Raw genomic sequence first — 22,145 nt, 5'->3', positions numbered from 1 at the left:
GAGCTGCCTCGCTCGTTCGCTTCAGGCTCACTTCGCTGCGGCAGCAAATATAGTGACACAGAGATTCTTTAGGCTCGTCACGCAATCCAAAAGAACGTCTGCGTAGGAGGCTTCCATATAACGTCTATTTACTAGTAGTAATCAGAGATTAGGGGAGTGCGTTCGACCTATGGGTAAAATAGACCCAAGGTAGGCAGGCATTGGCAAAAAACGATATGGTGGGCCTACTTGTAGTATGGCTCACTACAGTTACCATGCTTATAACTCACTAAACGCGAGGAGGATAAGTATGAGAAAGATTCTGTGACGAGCCAAAAGACCATAGATGTCATGCCTGAGGTTGTGAATTAAAATCCCAGAGAGGTCGGGGTTTTTTCTTTTTTTATCTTTTTTACCCCGTAGCACTAAAATGGTGACAAATCATCCTCATACATATATATCCTTTATAGAGAGAAAGGCAATGAAACTAAAACTCACTAGAATCGCGCTAAATACAGTCTAAATCGCTCCGGAGGACTTTAGGTAAGATTTTTTTAAAAAAAAAAAAAAACTAGTTCGCATTTGTTTAATTAAAGCAGAAATTGATATTTCCCATACAAATCCTTATAATTTCACTGTTACACAATGGCCGCCGTGACGCTTAAATTACAACACTCACACAACGCTGAACAAAGGTCACGCGATTTATATCTCCCATAGAGCTTGGGGTACCTGTGTTCTGACTGTATGCACTGTATTTCCCCATGTATTTCCTCTGTTTTTTTTCTTCTGTAACTACTTATACGTGGGGATCACTATAATGCCTCCTCGGGCTTTGGCCTCTGGGTCAAAGCCCTGCGGGGGCAATTAATGCAGTTCTGCGTCTTACTAACCATATGCAGGTCACCATCTGTATGATCCGTAAACCATTGTTTCATGATCTGCACGGGCCGTATGGATCACACGGGTCGTGCAGTGGCATTCACGGGTTGTATCATTTCGAGAGTATTGAACAATTTTCGGTTTGAAAATACTTTTCCTCCCACGGCGATTGAATATAAATGATGCCTCTTTTGATCAAAGATGATGACGTCACAAGTGGAACAAAGAGCAACGTTCGTCACGGCCGGTGTCCAAGCCGATTTTGACCCCCCCTGGATTTTGACCCCCCGGTCAAAATCCACTAGCCGATATTGACCCCCCGGGCAAAATCCGCTAGCAGATATGGACCTCCAGGAGTTCATATTTGCTAGTGGATTTTGACCCCCCGTCAAAAGTAATCATACTTTGCTATTGTACTCCTGGAGTCGTAAACGAATAAAAGAAAAGACGATTACCGTAATGATTCGATTTAGCGCCCTGGGCGCTTATTTACTTTTGGCACCTCAAGGGAGGGCGCTTATTCGAGACAGGGCGCTTACTTAATTTTCGAGAAACAACCAAATATATTTAAAACAAAACTTTAATAAGTATTAAGATAACTAACAATGACAGAAACTGTAAAAGTAGCAAATTGTTGAAAGTTCAGCTACTTTTAAAAGAACTGTTCATTTTAGCAGCAAATATATACATGTACGGTATGGTAAATTTTCATGTGTTTATCTATTTGACGTCGATGACTTCAGTAGGGGCAGTTATCCACAATAGGGGGCGCTCATTAGAATGGGGGCGCTTATTGGAATAGGGGCGCTTATTAACAAAAACACATTCGAAGGGGGGGGCGCTTATTCGAAAGGGGGCGCTTATTGGAAGGAGGGCGCTAAATCGAATCATTACGGTAAATGTTAAAACGAATATTTCATGAACATTGAAAAGACGAATAGACAAGGTAAGTCTCGGTGTTTACCAAACACAGCATGCATGCGCATTGCAAAATCTCAACACGGCCCAAAGCAACGTTACCGTTAGTTGCAACTGTTTTTGTTCATATTAAGGCGTAATTAGAAAATAAGAATTTAGAATTTGTTTCATTTCGACGTTGATTAAGACTGAATTCTCGTTTTAGAGCGATTTTTAAAGCCGCAACTCAAACAAGATTAACGTTTTCGATTCATTGCTAACAGGATCCGTAGTAAGACGCTGTCTTTAGTCAGGTCTTTTGTTTACGAGAAGCTTTGCAATGAATTATAGTAAATTTCTGTAATAATTTAGAGGCCTGCATAGAATGCAAAATTGCATCGCTATTATAAGAAGTTACTTTATTTACTATAATAAATATGGCAGAATTATAACAAGTTTTGTGTTGTCATTCGAGGGAACGTTGAAAAAAAGCTTGCAAATGGAAAGTTTACTGAGTAAGAAGGAAACAAAGCTTAAATAACAATTGTTCGGCTCCTGTGCCGGTTTAGGCCGGCACAGGAGCCAATGGGTTAATATATATGGTGCTTTATTGGCTAAATTTCAGCCTGATGTTTTTAATCACTTGTTCTTATAAATATGTGGGTGTAAATTAAAGCCATTAAACGGTGATATTTGTGGACGACCATACTTTCACTACTTTTCTGTTATCATGCCCACTGGCATTATCTATTTGGTTATCTTAATTATTGAAGAATGACAAAAATATGTATCAACCCAACACATCTAACTTATAGACAGTAATTCTTCCAAAGAGATCGGTACTACTTTTAAATACAAGCTTTAAAACTTTTAATCTTCTTGAACTTGTGATTGGAAAAATCTGAAGACTCAGTGTTAAGGAGGTAAAAATAATAAAGGTTCTTTGTTAAACCCTTTTAAGCCCTAAAAGTGCCATTTGGCACATAATGTCATAACTTGGTCAATACCGTATTTATTCGATTAAGCGCCCTGGGCGCTTATTTAATTTTTGGACCTTGAGTGTGGGCGCTTATTCGAGGCTGGGCGCTTATTAAATTTTGGCGATTTTCAGCAAAAAGTAAGTTTATTTTTGAGGCAAAATACAGCAAAATTTAGACTGTTCATTGAAAGTTTCTGAAAAATATTAAGAAAACTCGGTCACGGGGGAAGTCTTCTTAGTAGTACTTAGTCAATTTCAATATTCAATACTCCTCTTGTGCACTTCAGTTTTTTTGTGGGGTGACTGGGGTGGGCGCTTATTCGAGGCTGGGCGCTTATTAACTTTTCCTACCTTCAGGGTGGGCGCTTATTCGAGGTGGGCGCTTATTCGAGGTTGGGCGCTTAATCGAATAAATACGGTACTTGTCCAAATTGAATTGAAATTTTTGCCACCAAAAATTGCCTTTGAAAGATCTGCATTTTAAAAACATCAAATTGATCCTCTTCCTTATTTGTGACTTAAATAACCACCACTATAACTCTTGAAACTTTTTTCCTGATACATATGTGAGATGCAACATAACTGAAATAAATCATGACACTGAGAGCTGCACAATTACCCCCCCAGTAGCTATAGGTTAGGGCACACCCACTATATACGGAGATACACACACATAATAATAATAATAATAATAATAATAATAATAATAATAATAATAATAACAATAATAATAATATTTAAACAGGAGGTCCATTTCACATCAGTGCTTTGCAATGGAGCCCTGTATAAAATAAAATAAAAATGAATGAAATATATACAAAAAAAATTTAACTAAGGTGAATCGTATAAAAATATAGTAAAAGGTTAAAAAATCAGATATAAAAACTAGTCAATTAAAACCTAAACGATAACTTTTGAAACTTTTTTTTTTGACGTTCATAGTTTGATGGCAATGTATGAATCGTCACCGGGGTCAACCATGTTGGCCATGGAAGTGTTGGCCTCTTCCATGTCCGAGTCAAGCAAGACATTAAATAAATTGCTTGATTTTTCTTTATGGAGTGTTTCCTTGGTTTTTGAGGCGATTCTTTGGGGTGGGGGGGGGGGGGGTGGTTGCTTCTACTAGAGACGGGGCGTTAATAAGAGGGGGGCATCTAATACCAATTTTACACCTCAGGGAAGGTGTGTATTAGATACGAGGCATTTATTTGAGAGTGGGCATTAATTACCTAGATCATTTATGGTATTCAAATGGTGTATTATACATGGACATTCCTTAAGCCTTGGGGCAGAGTATATAACAAGACAACTAAGCTAACAGTCAAAGGATACTTGTAGAGTGTTAAGATCATCAGGATAAAATTCAAAAAATGGTGTTAGGCTGTTGGATGATGGTCCACCTTCAAGACAACATTCCTTTCCAACAAATCCACCTTGAAACTGAATCTGAATTTCCTTTACACAAGTTTCTTCAGGAAATTCCAAGATAACAAACTGAGGTAAACCCTGTAAGATATTCCAAAAAATATCACTTAGCAAAGTCTACAAAATGTCTCATTACCCGTAGCCTTGGGAGAAACCAAAGTGATGTGGGTGGTGGTGGGGGAGATATACCCGGCACGTTTTATGAGGTCCGAATAGGCGTAGAAATTTTCGTAGAGCTCTACGCTTCTACGTTAGTACAGTTCTCACAGATAAGACAGTAGCTCTTCGAAATGCGTATAGCCGTAGATTAGTACAGGCGTTTTCATTCTAAATTTTTCGTTATGAATGCTTCACGTTTTCTTTATAAACTCTTCACTTCCATAGCTCTACGTTTTCATTCTAAATTCTACGCTTCTACGGCTCTACGTTTTCTTTCTAAACTCTACACTTCTACGGCTCTACGTTTTTATTCTAACTCTACGCTTCTACGGCTCTACATTTTCATTCTAAACTGTACGCTTCTACGGCTCAACGTTTTTATTCTAAACTCTACGCTTCTACGGCTCTACATTTTTATTCTAAACTGTACACTTCTACGGCTCTACGTTTTCATTCTAAACTCTACGCTTTTACGGCTCTAAGTTTTCATTCTAAACTCTACGCTTCTACAGCCTAACGTTTTCATTCTAAACTCTACGCTTCTACGGCTGTACGTTTTCATTCTAAACTCTACGGTTCTACGGCTGTACGTTTTCATTCTAAACTCTACGGTTCTACGGCTCTACGTTTTCATTCTAAATTTTACGCTTCTACGGCTGTACGTTTTCATTCTAAACTCTACGGTTCTACAGCCTAACGTTTTCATTGTAAACTCTACGGTTCTACGGCTCAACGTTTTCATTCTAAACTTCACGCTTCTACAGCCCAACGTTTTCATTGTAAACTTTACGGTTCTACGGCTCAACGTTTTCATTCTAAACTCCACGCTTCTACAGCCCAACGTTTTCATTGTAAGCTCTACACCTAAACCCATCGTTTATCTTTTTCAAACCCAAAGAACATCCCATATCAAGCATTATTAAAGTCACAAGCAGGCTTGTGGGTTTCTCAGTCTGGAAAAGAACAATTGCATTGTACCTGAGTGTATATAGTGAGTTTATTTTCACTTTAACATTATTATTTAAGGAAGTGTCTCACGCCTAATCGAGGGTCCCCAATAGGTTTTTCGGGATCCGGGATTTGGCTTATAAGAAGGCCGAGATCTGGGATTTTAGATGTAAGAGGGAGTGAGATTCGGGATTGAGATTATGAACGGGACACGTGAATTGGCTTTTTTACGAGACGGGAATCGGGAAATGTCACTTAAAAGAAACAAAATCAGGAAAGTTCGATGACAAGAAAATAATTTACTTGTATAGAAAATCAAGTTGTGATCTTCGTGAACGTCGCGAAAAGCCGCACAAACTGTGACTTACACAAGTTACCCGTGTTTTCCACGTGCCAGTAACACGGAAAGAAAGATATATGATTATTGTCGATGACCAAAGACTTCAAGACCAGCGCTGGGAGAGAATATGTACCCACTGAAAGGCCTTTTATCGTCGAGGCAATGGATTAAAAAACAATAAATGGTCGGGATCGGGATAAGCCAATAAAAACCTTCGAGATTACGGGATTGATGGAAAATTTTAGCCGGGATGGCGGGATCCGAAAACCCTATTGGGAACCCTCCTAATCCTGTTCCTCAGTATTTCAGATCAGAAAAAATGTTGGGACTGTTTAAAAAGTGTTAAAAATCCAAGAAATGTACTTACCTGATCTGAATTCCAGCATGTGTCCTCATTTCTATCAAACATGTATTTCTTTCCAAACTGGATATTATCTCGGTTTAAAACAGAGCTGACTCTTTAAAATAAGAATAGAGATAAGGGATATAAGAAAAAAAACACTTTTTAAAGTACACTTACCAATATATATACTGGAATATTGACATGTAGGAGTGATAACACCAATTCTGCTATACACAAATATCTTTTACAGTACCTGCAAGGTTTCTCCACAAAAAGTAAAAGGCTACATTTATAAAGGTAACAAAATTTGCAAAAAATTAAAAAGCTGGCATTTCCGTATTTTCAAGATGCCATTATCAGACTTGACTAAGTAACAAAGTGTTTAAATTATCAGTTTTAAAGTCTCAAGAGATTTGCATAACAATAACAAATTAGCATAAAAATTCATTAGGCATTTAAATACTTTTGCCTGGACATAGTCAGTTTGCACATTTAAGTTCAGTTAATAGCTCGCAAATAAAATGCGTCTCTTTGAATGAGAAAGTCTAATTTGTTGACATTTAGCAAGCATGCAGTCTTTCATCCCTCTCGCTACTATGTGCAAAATGCGAAGAGAGACGTCTGCGATTCACGGCAGGAAATTCCATACTGATAACGTCAACCCCTTGTTAGATTTCTCCACACAGTTGGTCTTGCATAACTATGTTTTCATTTTCAACCGTTCATTACTTGCTTGATAACAAACACTTTCAAGGCAGTCAAGGACCTTTACAGCGGACAACTACATTGCGAAAGGAATCCCTATACGAGTTGCAATATATTAGTAAGATTTGTATAAATAAGCTGTGAAATCATGACATTGTTTTGGAACATGAGTGCATCTCTCGGAGGTATTGGGGCCATAAATATACTGCAAGGATCATAACAAGTCTTCTGAAAGACACTTTTATTTCTTCTCTTTCCTGTTGTTCCACAAATTCTGTTTTTTGTATGTTTTGGTTGAGACTGGTTCAGGTTATCTGTATAATTTTCACATTTTGATGCTTGTTCTTTTCATTGCCTGTCAAAGTGTCAACAATAAAACCCATCAGGGTGTCAAAATTTATCTTTATTTAATATTATAATAACAACCGCAGTGGCACATCCTTTCTGTACATCTTTGAGGTCATTCATCTGTTTCATAAAACAATCTTGTTTTGTTTTCCAGTTACCGGTACATATAAAGCGAGAAACTATGTAAATGGTAACATATTATTAGCTTCGGTGTAGCTTCATGATTCTTCTCCCAGTGAACTTTTAGTCTGCAATAATTAACATCCAGGTTTTTTTTTTCTGTTCGTGTAATGAAGTGTTATATTTTGCATACATTATGTAAATTAACTAGCTGACCAATCAGTGCCCTGTCCAGTTTTCTTTTGGTTGCTGATAATTTGAAACTTTTATGCATTTGAAATATTATATCCCGTTCTAGGAATTGTCTCTAAAAATGGATATCCCATTCTAGACCGGGAGCCCAGAACCACAGCCCCGTTGGTCGGCACATACCCGTATTTTAGTGGAGTACCCCATCTCTCTAAGTCTCTCCCCCCCCCCCCTCGGGAGATTAGATTAGCACTGTGTGTATTCTTGGTGCTGACTAAAAGAAAAGCAGGCTCTGGTGATGAGATATATTGAGTACCGTATTTATTCGAATAAGCGCCGTCCCTGAATAAGCGCCACCCTCAAATAATTAGCGCCACATTTGGGACCAAGAAGTTAATAAGCACCGCCCCTGAATAAGCGCCGCAGTCACGATGAGGCGCTTTTTTGAGGAATTCCGTGTAACTAAAAATAGCACTATAAAGCAACTCTAAAACAGCCTTGTAAATTTCTTTTAGTTAAAAGCGATGTTTCACAGTTCAAAGTTATTACACTTTACCGCTCACCCATTATTTTTTCTATCCAAAATTCTTACAATACATAGTTCTGTTAACGTTGTGAAGGCTGTGAACTTTGTCGGGACAGCAAGCGCAAAAACTCTCTTCCGTAAGAGACGAATACTGACAATCAAAAGTCCCTTCTTTTTGTTACTGTATAAGTTTCATCTATATTCGATTGTTTGTGGCGTCCAATTTTTAAATAAGCGCCACCCTCAAATAAGCACCGCCCTCGAATAAGCGCTGCACTTGAGGCACGAAAAAATTTAATAAGCGCCACGGCGCTTATTCAAGTAAATATGGTAGGTGACAAAATGCTCCAAAAATCGCTAACCACAGAACGCATTTTCAAAAGTCTCCTGGCAAACGCTCTGTCTGTGAAGTAAGAAGGACCTCCCTTAATGAGGCCCCATTAGGGGTTTTGGGGATATTTGGGATATTTGGGGAAAAAATTATAGGGATACAGGATATTTCAGGTAAAAATTATAGGGATACAGGATATTAAGAAAAGAGATTGTGGGATATCAAACTTCAAAGTTTTTCAAGAATTAATGGGATACTGGATATTTAGGCCAAAAATTAATGGGATACGGAATACTCGGACCCCCCTAATGGGGCCTCCTTAATATGGGACCTTAGAGCTACTTAACAAATCCACCATATTTTTCCATGGTCTACTTAAAGCTGATTTCCAGTCCGTACTGCGCAGACTCGGGGTTTGTTTTCGTTTTTGTTTTGAATTCGTTAAAACGTTGCACTTCGTTGACAGCATACATGAAGTGTTTTTAGTCTGCCATTACAGTTCGGCGCTTCGTTCAAAATTTCCGATGAGCTGAAACGTCGGTTTGAAATAGCGTCAAGGTTCTTCTACTTGTTATTATTTGTTCTGCAAGGATATCTGGCGTTATTAATGAAGAAACAGGTAAGTTTGTCACGTAATTTTTAGTTTTGCTTTGTTTGTGAGGCTCACATAAACATTGCAGCCGAGATTGCGCAGTACGGACTGTAATTCATCTTTAACAAATAGATATTTCCATTTTGCCGTGCGTCTGTTCAGTTATAGATCACAGATGACATCACACATGCGAAGTCACACCACCGCGTGACGTCATCTATGCGTCTGTACTCTAATAGATCATAAGTAAGAACCAATCAAAATGCGCGTAGAATTCAGGTTATTATATAAACTCTCATCGACCATAACTTTGGACCAATCAGCGCGCGAGAATTCTCTCGGTTATGGTATAAAGCTTTATGTAAGAATGTAATCAGTACTGGGAAATCGTGGTGTGTATAAACATAACGTCTAACATATACCTTAATTATGGTTACCTCACTCTTGTGTTTTCTTTTACTAATGAAGACATTGCATCCACCCGGCACAGGCACAAAGGCACCTCCCGTCCTGGCCAACGTTGTTGGGACAAAGCAAGACAAAGCACCGATTAGCACCGTAGTCGCCAACTTGGTTAGCGGTTGATCGATATCTCCGTTTAAGTACGTGGTGTAACAATCACATAGCGGTACATTGTGGTTGGCCATTGTGACAACAAAATGGAGGACCTCTAGTTCGGACGATAGGTGTTTTGGGAAAAACACCGGCGGGGATAAAATTATATTTTTAAGACCCCACGAGCACGAAAGTCCTGACGGCAAGTGTCCGGATTCCTTGCAACTCAGCTGTCTGAAATACTGACAGCATCGCAAGTGTTCAAAAGTTTTACATGTCAGCGTAATATGTCAGTGAACTACGCAGCCGGCCTTTCTTATTATCCACACAAAGGAAAATGCGGCTTACCTGAGGTACAGTATCTTACACTGATTGTAATTTTTTTCACCAACAAAAGACGACATTCTTACTACGGATAATCTTTCGTATTTAATTTACTGCTTTAGGTTTTCGACTCCCCTGAGCAGTTTGATCACAAGATGGCAGAGTTCACCAAGCTTGTTCGCGAATCAAAACACATTGTATTTCACACAGGAGCGGGTGTAAGTACATCAGCGGGAATTCCTGACTTTAGAGGACCAAAAGGAGTATGGACGTTAGAAGAAAAAGGAATAAGTCCTCAAATGGAGACTACATTTGATGACGCCAAACCATCGCTCACACACATGGCTTTGGTCAAGCTTGTGGAAGAAAATGTTGTTCAGTATGTTGTGAGTCAAAATGTGGACGGGTTACACTTGAAGTCAGGACTTTCAAGGTATTTTAACCATGTGAGCTCCACTACCACATACAAACACTCCTGACTGACTTCAATATTTATTTTCTGATAGTATTAGTTGGGAGAATTTGTGTAAAGATCAGAGCAATTTTGCTGTGGTGCCAGGGTGCATTCCATGTACACGGCATGCCAAAGGTACACCAATTTTTTTTAAGGTCTAAGCCAAGGTCCTTAATTATCCATACCTAAAATAAGTCAATAGACCATTTGCATTATGACGGCGCAGACTTCTGGTAGTGTAGTTAAGTTCGCGGGAAAACCATTTCTCCTTAGGATTGGCTAAGGGCAGCACGTGGTGGACTCAGGACTTTTTTTTTATTTGATCTGAGTTGGCTGCTTACGCTCTTTGTCGCTTCGAAATTTGTTTATACAATTATTTTTTCGTTCCCTGTTATTGGATGTGCTTTGGATGGTTTCTTGTTTTAGAGTCAGGTTTGTGTGGCGGGGCTTGGGTCATTCTCGCGGCCCTTCTTCGTTTTTAGCCTTTCCTTTCCGCACTAACAGGTTGCGGGGCTAAATGTGGTGGGGGCACACTATCTTTTTTTGCGCGGTGCTTTTTCTCGGCGAGTTTTTTAGGGGGTCCGTAGGTCGTTGCAGGTGAATTATTTTTTTTTTGGTCGATCTCTAGAGGGGTGGTTACTTCTGCCTATGCGACACAGAGCACTGGAGAACTGTGGTGGCTGTCTCCATGTTGTGAAACTCACTTTGGAGAGTGACGCTTTGTTTTTGCCTTTTTTTTGAAGCTTTTATTTTATTTGACTTTTGTACTGTGGTCCAAACATTGATCTTCTCAAACTATATTTCAACTACTCATTCTCTTTTCTTTGCAACTTTGCGTCAAGCGCACGGAGACGCTCTTTTGGCAGTTTTTTGGGGGGCGGAGGAAAAACTTTTAACTTTTTTTTAGTAATATTTTTATAATCCTTGGGTATTTTTCTTTTTATTTAAAGCTAAACATTTTTATAAAAAAAAATACTCACGAAGGGTGTTCATATTTTTAAAATCTGATTTTATCTCACCCCCTTAATATTTTAAGTTCCTTTTTTGTGGATGTCAACTCGGGAGTAATGGTGGGGGGCGTGCGAGAAATTTTTTCCATTCTTGTTGTGCGAACTTGTGAGACTCGTGGTAGCCTCAGATTTTACGGTGTAGACATCATGTACTGTCTCTCTTTTAGAGGGTAAAAATTGCGTCTCGAATTATTTGAACTGGCAAGCAAAAGTTTTAGGAATTTAATTAAAACCGCGCGGACGTTAGTGGAGGAAACACTGGAACTTCACGAACCAGAAAAAACAATTTCTTGCATAACTCTTTTTCCTTTTAACGAACTTGGTTTTATACTGGGGTGCTTTTTCCGCTTTATGAGCCCCAGGGACGTCTCGTGAGAGTAATTTTCTTTACTTCCATCACATTTTCTTGGGCTGCGAGCTTGATGACGATTCAAATTCCCGGAACCTAACTACAACTACCAGAATTCCTTGCGCTTTTACGTCATAATGCAAATGGTCTATTGAACGCCAGTTAAAAGGTGCCGATTACGATCGTACACCAGTACGCCACACAAGTTTGAAATCCTCGCCAAAGATCTTCAGCGTGACCTCGCAGAATGCAACCTGGCTCTGGTGATGTTTTATTGATCCTCGTTATCTTTTCTCTGGAAAATGGGAGGAGAAATTTGATGTTGGTCTTAAAGGGTTAATTGGCTATTTGTCAGCCTTTGAGGCAGGGGTAAAAAAATAAACAGACATAGGGCGTTGCTCTTCGGGATGTGTTTAACCTGTCTAGATAAACAGGGTCGGAAATTAAAATTTTGGAACACTCTCCATCTGAGCGAGTGACCTTCGAATTGTACTCGCCAAAATCAGTTTTCACTCGCCCAGTCTCCTACATTAAAAAAAGGAAAATTTTGCCCCCTCCATCCACGAATGATAAAATATACAATTTAAAATTTTAATCACATTTAGACCATTTAATTGATACTCACTGTGCCACTGTAGTGGTTGATCACGATACAGACTGCAATCTATTTCTTCAACAAAAAAATCACCAATAATAGACCTTACTCCACAATAAAAACACATGCACACTTACAAAAAGTTAAAACACAGTTTTATGATACGTATTCCCAAATTCCTGCAGTTTGCAAGCAAAGCGATGAAATTGTACAGAAAAAGAAGTGGGAAATGGTCAGATTGCAGCGATTCACGGCTCGGTGGACGAGTCAGTGTATTTATGACCAGAGGTATTACTTTGTACAAGTACGTCGATCATGTAAAAATCACCAAACGGAAGCCATTTTTGTCTGTTTACGAACCCGAACACAGCTCTGTTGAAGATTTCAAAATGTTGGTAAGCCATCGGCTTGTGGACAGTGTAATTTATTTTAAAGTGGAAAGTAAAACTTACCCTTATTTTCCCGGCCTCACCAATCTCAAAATTGATGATCGGAAATCAATCAATCAATCGATGATGGTTAGTTACCAGTAATTGATATCGATTGGTATCGGCCAATCGATGACCAATCAATAGTCACAAATAAAATTTCCTTTATTACATCGATTGTCATCAATTGCTATTGTTTTTCATCGATTGTTATCGATATCTTGCGGCGTACTTGGGCATCCCTAGGACAATTCTCCAGGATAACCGGAAATAGATTTTCGCAATCCTAAAATGACATGGCTGAAGCGGCTAAAGCCGGGGATAAAGCAACGGACGTTACACTTGTTATTAAGTGCGTGGTCAAAGGCTAACATGGCTGCGACTTCACCGGAAGTTGGTGAGGAGTTTATGGCTAAGAGAAAAAGGGGAGAGTGCGGGAACGCGTTTACAGTTACTAATCCGCGTGGACAATTATCGACAATAATTAGACCACCTAAAAACTGAGCTGGTTTCTCGGCCTTTAAATGCAGAGATTAATGTGTAAGTTTATTATTTTAAAATCTAGCTTCAAAGGAATTTTTCTGTTTTTAATTCCCAGATTAAGTTTGTATTTTGTAGATTCTTATATTCTTATATTGTACCTGCACATAACACAACTTTTGCTGTTGTATTGCTCAAGTAATCTATACGCTAGTGGTAATCTTGCCCCATTTCTTAATAATGTTGTTTTTGGTGCATAACAGACATTACAGTATATCATGAAAATGTGGAATAAATGAGGTATTGATCGCTTTTAAGAGCCACTGAGTTGATGTAATAGCACCCATATTTAATCAAACCTAATAAAAAAGGATCGATGAAAATCAATGGCATTCGATAATAATCGATGATAGTCAATGAAAATCGATGAAATTAAAAGTCACAAAATTTTCCGTCATCGATTGGTCATCAATTTCCAATATCAATCGATTAATTGGCATCGATTATAATCGATTGGTATCGATCGATTATCGGTTTCATCGATTGGTAAGGCCGGGTTATTTTTAATAATATATTCTGGATCAAACTCCCCAAACCGGGCGAGTGTTCCGTGATTTGTACTTGCCCAAAAGTTTTCACAAAAAACTTTAAAAAATTTTTTTTACCATAATTTTAAAATTTACTTTTCAAAAAACATATAAACACAACACAAAAACAAACAAAAAAAAAAAAGAAAAACATCCACCTTAAAAGTTTTTTCTGGGTTTCGGGGAATTTGTAATAATAAATCAACTGAAAAATTGACAAAAATTTGCACTTCATTAATGAACATCGGACCCCAATTAAACACCAGCTTTATATATATGCTGGGTCCAACAAGCCAAGTTTGAAATTAATGCCAGGGGCGTTTACTTGAGGAAACACGGTATTGTCAAATGATACCCTATTCCAGAACAACCAAAACTCTGAGTTCTGTACCCTATCCTTGATTAAACTGCTTGGAAACCTATATATGTCCCCCAAGGACAATTCCAATCTTCAAGGGAAATCAGAAAAAGGTCCTAGTTATCAGGAGTCTCTAGTCAGTAATGTTTGAAATGCAGAAATACAGTCAACTTCCTCTAAAATCAGCACTACCAGGACCAGCTCCAGCTGTCCTTGTTAGAGAAGTGTACTTATTATAAGGAGTTTATTTATAGTACCGGTAATTCATTAAGTTGTTTGTTAGGTTTGTCAGAAAAGTAGAAAGGATTTTACGGCTACATCAAATGCAAAACTGCTTTCTTTCAATTGCATGATTTTTGTATCCTTTGTTCAAAATGTATATGTTTCCACTCTTTTGTACTTGAAGGTATTCTTTATTTCATTTTATACTTGTATTTTCAGGTCAAAGCTTTCAGAGCTCCATGGTAATATGTTTATTGAGAAGTGTGACAGATGTGAAACAGAGTACATTAGAAGGAATGCAGTAACAACAGTTGGATTGAAGAAAACTGGAAGGGTGTGTGAGAGGAAAGGTATCAGAGGACACTGCAGGTACTTTTTGCCATCATAATTACATATTTTTAAGAACTCCCCTGGGGATAGGAGGCTAAGTAGAGTTTGTAAATTTTCCATTCAGGCTAAGTGGCCTATCAGGCTGGAGCTTATCTCATTTTCTGTAGCATTAGCAGGCACGGCAGAGCCGGGGGGGGCTGGGGGGGCTTTAGCCCCCCCAGAATTTCCGAAAAAATAAAGACTTACTAAGAGAAAAGTATTTTAAGCCCCCCCACTTCAAGTCACTAGTCAGCCCCCTCCCATTTAGAAAATTGCTCCGCCGTCCCTGATTAGTGATTAGATGACAAGGGGTGTTTAAATTACTTTTCCATGGATTTGATTCTAGTTACCCCAACATTAAATTTACTGGTACCCATTTTACAACTGGGTGGAGAGATACAAGTGACAGTAAAATTTTTACTTCAATAATTTAGAGATTTAAGTGACTGCAACCAGGACTCAATCTGGAGTCCAGCACACTAATTAGCATAAATTCAAGAAAGTGAACCTGAATGTTGGGGAAATGTCTTGTAAAAGCATTATTACACTTTATAAAAAACTTATGTCCTATAAGAGAAGTCTAAGTTGACAACAACTGTCCTTACAATAGAACAATGTATAAGCAGCCATGTGACCAACTTCTGAACCGGGCAACAAACAAATGCATTGATGCAGAGGTAGTGGGCTGACTAGCGCATTTCAGCTGTCATACTTGTACAATTAAATTCCTTACAGCAGACATGACTAGCTGGTACTGACCACATTTCATGTGTTTGCCTGCAACTGAACTCTACAGCACACAGCTACAAGTTGGTCCTGAGGGTGTGTGCCTTAGAGAGAGGTCACAGTGCATGTTACCAATGTGAAGTAGTTTTTATGTTCTGTCTTTTCGTAGGTTACACCCTCCCAAAAGTTAAAAATTAACTGCTTAATAGGCCAAACAAGTTAAAAGGAAGTCAAAAGTACACATTTCAATTTGGCTGTCTTAATTGGAGCTCTTATTGGAGATCTTGTGTACAACATTTTAACTATATTTGCCCCTGGTAGGTTTGAATTTGTCATGATTCCTGACCAAGTTGACATTACATATACACCATGTCTACTGGAACTCGCTGTTCAGCTTGGCCCTAGTAGTAATGTACTACACTCTGAGGAAATTTTTGCCCAGGATTTAGTCATACTCTTCCAGTGCTGATTTTTGCGCTTGATCTACTGAATTTTTGCGCTGGATTACGCGGAGCGTTTCATAGTATTTTATTTAATGCATGAACTTAGTAATTATTTTTCTCCTTATCTTAACTGATCGCTGGAGCGGAGCGGAAATCATTTTATTTCTCCATCTCACTACAACGCCCCTCTACCCTGGTCTTCTCTCTTTTCATTTGTCAGTGCTTAAGCGAGTTTTCTGTTGTTTTTCATGTTCTCTTTACTGTTCTGTTGTGATTTTCTCGATTTGATTTTTGTTATTTTTTTCATTTTTTCTTTTTTAGTCGGATATCACTGTTTATCATTGTTGTTATAGGTATTTACTTGTTTCATTTTCTTCATTTATATTTTGTTATGGCTTGCAATGTCCATCTTCTTTCTCTGTGACGCGACCCCTTCTCTCCCTCCTCTCGTTCCTCCTTGTGTTTCTGTTTTTCTCGCTTCTTTTCCTTTTGGTGTCTGTCGCTCCCTTCTTGCTCTGTTCCCTCGGTTGCTGTTTTTTCTCTTCTTGCGCTTGTGTGTCCTGGTGTCTGCTTCTCCCCCCTTTGCCTTCGGTTCTTTGCTTTTGGCTGGCTCTGATTGGCTGTCGTTTTTTGTGTTGCTTTGTTGCCTGGCTTTTGTTTTCTTTGCTTGGTGGTTTTTTTTGTCAGTGGGCCTCTGATTTTGCTTGGGCGCGGTGGTTGATTTCGCACTGTTTTGGTTGGTTTTTTTTTGTTGGGTTTGCGGGTTGGTTCGTGTGTTCTGTTGTTCTTTTGTTTTCCTTTCCTTTTGTCGTTCTTTTGTCCGTTTTCCTTTGTCTTCCTTTGTCCGTTTGGTTCCCGTTTCGTCGGTTCCTGTTCGCTCTCGCTGTTGCCTGTTTGGTTGGTTTTTTTTTGCTGGGTTGGTTGGGTTGGTTTTCCCTGTGTGTTGTGGGGTTTTTTTTTTTGTCTGTTTTCTTCTTGCGCTCCGCTTGTTCCGCGCATTCAGTTGTTGTGGGCATTTTTTTTTTTTTGTCTGTTTCATGCATTTTTTTCTTGCGCTCCGCTTGTTCCGCGTCAGTTTGTCCGCTCCCTGAGTGTTGTCTCTCTGTGGCATTTTGCCTCAGAGTGTAGTCTTCTCTGGCTATACATTTACATTCTTTTAAGTAAAAGTACACAAAAATTGATAGAAGTTTTAAAAAAATTTCTGTTGAACAATCTGCCAGGGAGTGTTTAGATGTTCCAACCAGATTACATACTTTACTCACCATATAGTATGGTTTCCAGTTTTTCATCAAAATGTCTGATTTCCAAGTTTGAACGTTATCCTGACTCACAGAAAAGCAAAACGTGATGTGTTTAATTTATAATATTTTCCTAGGGGGAGACTTCGAGACACAATCCTTGACTGGGAAGATTCTTTGCCTTACAAAGACCTTGTAATGGCTGAACATCACTCAAGGTATGTAAATTAAACATTTCAGAGATAATGTAAGAACTGGCTCCCGAGAGAAAGCCGTTCGCGGCTAGAATACGTATTACTAATCAACTGATACCCTGTCAGCAATCAACCAATATTACTTAAAAAGGAACAACCAGCCCTTATAAAGCAGTGTTCAATGGTTTATTTCTTTCTCAATCTAGTATAGCATGAGATAACTGAAGCATTGCTGAAAGTCTACTGAATGCTGTTAAGGAGGCTCCAAAGGGTTATTTAACCGCTCGCACTGATAATGCAAGCATTCAGAATCTGCACGCATGAGCTGACCTGAGCTCAGGCAAAAATGATCAACCACAGATTTATGTTGAACATTTCAAAGGATAACTTTATCCTTACTAGATTTCCGAGGCCAGACAATGCTGTTTAATCTTCCAAAGATTATGAGTTTATAGATTTTCTTCATGAAACTGCATCAAACACCTGGTAAACACCATTGATGCATGCTCTAATAGTGATCTTGTCGAATTTCTATTCTGGCACGGAGGGTGTAATTTGCAGGTTGCAGGTTGAAGGTTGGACTTCTCCCATTTGATTGGTTCATGAACAATATAAAATAGAGTCGATTGGGCCGAACCTTTCCCTTTAACTTTACTTGGTATTGGCTAGAGAAGACAGAAAACATGAAATAGAATCGTCAACTTTATTATTAAAGTTTATTACATTTCAATATTTACTTTTCAAACAATCGGCACTACTTTGATTACCTTAGAACTTGGACTTGTTATTGAAAAAATAGAAGATTCAAATTCACGATAATAATTGTTGCTATTGTAACCCTGTTGATCTCGATGTTAATTATCATAAAAGTATTTAAATTACCCGGACATTTGTGTAAATTTACTTTGCTGACCATAACCATAACACCAACATAAACATCAACGTAGACAACTGAAGTAGAAGTCTAACGATCAGGCATGATTCGATACGAGCTATGAATAAGCTTTGCCACTGATCTGTCAAACTTATTAACCACGTTTATTATTCAAGTTACTTCTAAACAATCGGCACTACTTTGACTTTACAATGTGCGACAACTGAAGGTTCAAGTTCGCGATAATAATTTTTGTTCTCGCATCCCTGCTGATCTCAACAATAATTAACATAAAGCCATTTAAATTTCCCGGACTTTCGTGCAAATTCTCCGCTAAGCGATCAGCCACGATTCCTCAGAACTCGTGAATAAGCTTTGCCTCTTATTTGTTAAACTGATTATCAAAGTTTATAACGAGATTAAAGCTACTTATTAAACAACCGACACTACTTTACGCACCTTAAAACATGGACTTATTAAATTTAACCTTGCAGCACGGCAACTAAAGATTCAACTTCAAGATAATAGTTTTTGCTGTTGTAATGTATACTAGGGCTATTTTAACTGCTTGGACATTCGTGAAAATTAAGATTGCGCATGCTTTGCAGATGAATGTCATAACACCAATGTAAACACCAGCTCGAGCAACTGAAGTTGCTCTAACACTAGCTGTACATAAACTTTGCTACTGATCTGTTAAACTCAAACATAACAAAAACAACAACAACTTTAGAGGGCGCTTGGTGGGTGTCCAGTCAGCTCCCTTTTACGGCGGGGGTACACCTGAATGCCATTTTTCCGCCTCTTAACGCATTCTTAATGGAAACATCTCGCACAATTCTTTGTTTTGGAGGAGTTTGTAATTGTTTAGGAATATTTGCGAGGAGACAGCTTCACTAACAAGATTTGAAAAATTAAGAGAAAATAGAAATATTGAAAAATTAATGTATAGTGGAACCTTGATTTAACGAAGTCTTCCGGAAATCTCAACTTCCGTTTTTTTTTTTGCGCTGTCGCGTAAGTGAAACAACAAAAAAAAAAGCTATCCAACTCCTTCCACATTTAAGTGAAATCCTGACCTGCAACCTGTAACCTGCAAATTACACCCTCCGATTCTAGCAACTTTCGTCTAGTTTTTCTTGAATTTCCTTGGGTAAAAATTTCATAACTTTCATACAATTATTTTGCTTTCGTGGCGCTCGTTTTTTAGGAAAATCTATAAGACCTGTTTTTACGAGAATAAATGATAGTGTAGGTATCAGAGGAAAAGAAGTCTACAAGTTTTGTTTTCCACATGTGCATAGTAAGTAACTACATGTATGACATGCAGAGTATTTTAAGTTTGCTTACCGCTAAATTACGGTGGGGAAAATTCTTCTTAATTTCCCTTTGCTTTTAGGTTTCGGTCAATTATTCCAAAGCATATTTTGCTAAAGGTAGTTTACTTCAACAGGTTTAAAATAATTTTAAGGAAATTTTCTTCTTGTGTAGTTACAATTCAGAACATGCTGCAGGTTTTCTTTTGCCTGTTCTACATGTTCTGGTACCTCTTGTCATTGTTGTATACAAGATAACACCTTCAGCTTTATACTGGTTATCACTATGATCACCATTATTATTGTTTCTAAGTTAAGGTATTGTGTTGTTCTACACACTGGCCACTGGGAACAGAATGGCCTGTCCAATTGTGTTCTTTATTTTGCCTTTGACATAATAACTCTGAATACTAAAGGGTTTTTAGCACTTTTCAAATTATGTAGTTTCACTTCCATTTTTTGTGCCATGAATGAACGCAAACAATTACATCTGATTACAAGTCGTGTTATTTGTACAGTGGAACCCCGATATAACGATATGCCAAGGGAGCAGTAAAATTATATCGTTATATCGAGGTATCGTTATATCGAAACTCCCGATATAACGATATGGCCGTAAAATAACCGAAAATATCGTTATATCGGGGTAAAATTAAAATGTACTTTTTAACTGCATATTATTTTATTCACCTTGTAATGAGTATCAAATGACTGACATGATTCACAAATGTAGCGTTTCAAGCACGTAGCAGGGTCCTTAAACAATTTGCAAAGCATTACCCGTTTTCAAGGTTACAGGACAATGACTGTGGTATATATGAATCGTAAAAGGAAAACAAAACTAAACTTAAACATGTGAAGTTGCGACTGTAATCGTCTTTACTTATCGCTCTTTGTACTGTGTACTGATACTGTAATATCAATATATCGGGGAAGATTTTACGCTCGGTACGCTAAATTCTCATCGTTATATCGGGAATATCGTTATATCGAAGATCGTTATATAGGGGTTCCACTGTAGTTGTTTAAATTTGTTTTCTATCACTGTTCAGCCCTGAAGTATGTATGCAATATCAGTATTTACTACAATAATTATTAAATAATGTTTTGGTGATCTGGTAACCATACAGAAAGACCATGGCCATATGTATAGTTAACGTACTTTTCATAACACTTTATTTCAGGAAAGCTGACTTAGCTGTATGCCTAGGAACTTCACTTCAAATTCAACCTAGTGGCAATCTACCAGTATTCACAGTTAAAAATGGAGGAAAGTTGGTTGTTGTCAATCTTCAAAAAACAAGACATGTAAGCAGTGTGTGAACAGTGTCAGTACTTGGTTTGTTATCATACTGAGAGTGTTGTAAGTTTTGATTGATTCATTGGTTGAGTTTATAGTTTATTCTTTTGTAAATGTAAGCTGCAGTTGGATAACAGTCATTTCACTCATAAGTTGTCAGCTAATTAGCAATTATTGGATGAGGCTGAGTATGATATGAAGAATTATGCAGATCGAGGAGGGTGTTATGCGCCGAAGCCGAAGGCTGAGGCGGATAACACCCTTCGAGATCTGCATAATTCTTCATATCATACGAAAGCCGAATTCAATAATTGTTTTATTATTCATTTTTGACAGTAAGCAAAGTACACAAATACACAACAACGTTCGCTTTTAAATTTGATTTAAACTTCAAAAACTCGGTTACCTTCATTAAATTTCTTGTCCTTTATAATGTCGATATTTAGCACTTGCTTGAAGTGTCTATTGAAGCTAAATCTGATGACACAAAGCGATGTTTTCGAGTACATGTTTCCATCGTTCTTGCTTACTTCGACGTAGAAATTTCGTAAAACTGCTCTAAGTCCTCCGCTGTGGCTGGATCAGGGATCTTTTCCTCTTAAAGATACTCTTTCAAAATCGATCGACTCACGCGATCTTTCGATCTCGCGATCGATGATCTTTCATTTGCTTAAAATGTATATCCGCAGTACAAATATATGAATTTCATATATTCATTTCACAATCTTAATTATGTTACTGCTTTTTAAAAAAAAAAAACCCTAAAAAATATGTGAAACGTGATCGCTTCTGCATGCATTGTGTACCAACTTTAAGTAGTTCCAACGTGTTTCGGCCTTCTGTCGATAGAACATTTAAAAAAGGTGCCATTTTAAAGAAAACAAGGTTCTGTCTAAAACCAAGAAAATCAGAGCAATTAGCCAAACAAAATGGAGATATTTGCTTGCAGCAGAGCTCGTGAAAGCATGTAGCGACTAAAATAAATACTATCCGATGTTGTTCTTACCCCACAGGATAAGAAAGCCAGCTTGATTATCAACAGTTATGTTGATAAAGTAATGGAAGAGCTCATGAACCAACTGGGGCTGTCAATCCCGCCCTTCACAGGAGCACCATGGTGGACGACTTCCTCGTGCAGTGACTCAACAGAGAATCTAGTAAAGAAAGAGGATGATGGACATGATACAACACATCAGGTTGATTATGGACCATCTCAGGACTTGAACCCAGTAGCTAAAAGACTAAAACGAAACTGTGATGAAGACCAGGATGATAACCATTAACAACAACTGATCATAATGACAGTTCCTAGGTTTTTTTCAACTTACAACACATTAACTTTTTAAGATTTCAAAAAAAAAAAAATTGTTGCAATTTCTCGGCCTTTTTTTCCTTCACTGCCACTTTCAAGTTGCTATTTTTTACAAGTAGCAATTAATAAAGCTTTGAGATAAGAGGAGAAAAACCGCAACCGATTGGTGTGAATCGACTTTCAAGCAACCGGAGCCTAGATAATTAGTACTGTTGATCTCTCTGTTATCGTACTTACAAACTACACAA

At 38.1% G+C, this 22,145-nt stretch overlaps 2 protein-coding genes across 2 annotated transcripts; one reads left to right on the top strand and one right to left on the bottom strand.

The window, feature by feature from the left end:
* Nucleotides 1–425: 425 nt before the first annotated feature.
* LOC144658447 (nuclear receptor 2C2-associated protein-like) lies at nucleotides 426–9,359 on the bottom strand. The gene is made up of 4 exons (XM_078518852.1): nucleotides 9,201–9,359; nucleotides 5,977–6,067; nucleotides 4,070–4,243; nucleotides 426–2,659 (listed from the first exon to the last, which is right to left on the bottom strand). The coding sequence occupies exons 1-4, from the start codon at nucleotides 9,233–9,235 to the stop codon at nucleotides 2,549–2,551; spliced, it is 411 nt and encodes a 136-aa protein (XP_078374978.1). The 5' UTR covers nucleotides 9,236–9,359; the 3' UTR covers nucleotides 426–2,548.
* A 50-nt stretch (nucleotides 9,360–9,409) lies between these two features.
* LOC144658425 (NAD-dependent protein deacylase sirtuin-6-like) lies at nucleotides 9,410–22,145 on the top strand. Its single transcript, XM_078518822.1, has 6 exons — nucleotides 9,410–9,671; nucleotides 9,765–10,075; nucleotides 14,345–14,494; nucleotides 17,039–17,119; nucleotides 20,470–20,593; nucleotides 21,599–22,145. Exons 1-6 carry the CDS (start codon nucleotides 9,606–9,608, stop codon nucleotides 21,866–21,868), a joined length of 1,002 nt encoding a protein of 333 aa, XP_078374948.1. The 5' UTR covers nucleotides 9,410–9,605; the 3' UTR covers nucleotides 21,869–22,145.

Source organism: Oculina patagonica, chromosome 1 (genome assembly GCF_052425735.1).
Source record: "Oculina patagonica isolate OP01 chromosome 1, crgOcupat, whole genome shotgun sequence".
NCBI lineage: Eukaryota > Metazoa > Cnidaria > Anthozoa > Scleractinia > Oculinidae > Oculina > Oculina patagonica.
Note: the sequence above shows the minus strand (reverse complement) of the source record. Positions and strands in the feature narration are given on the sequence as shown.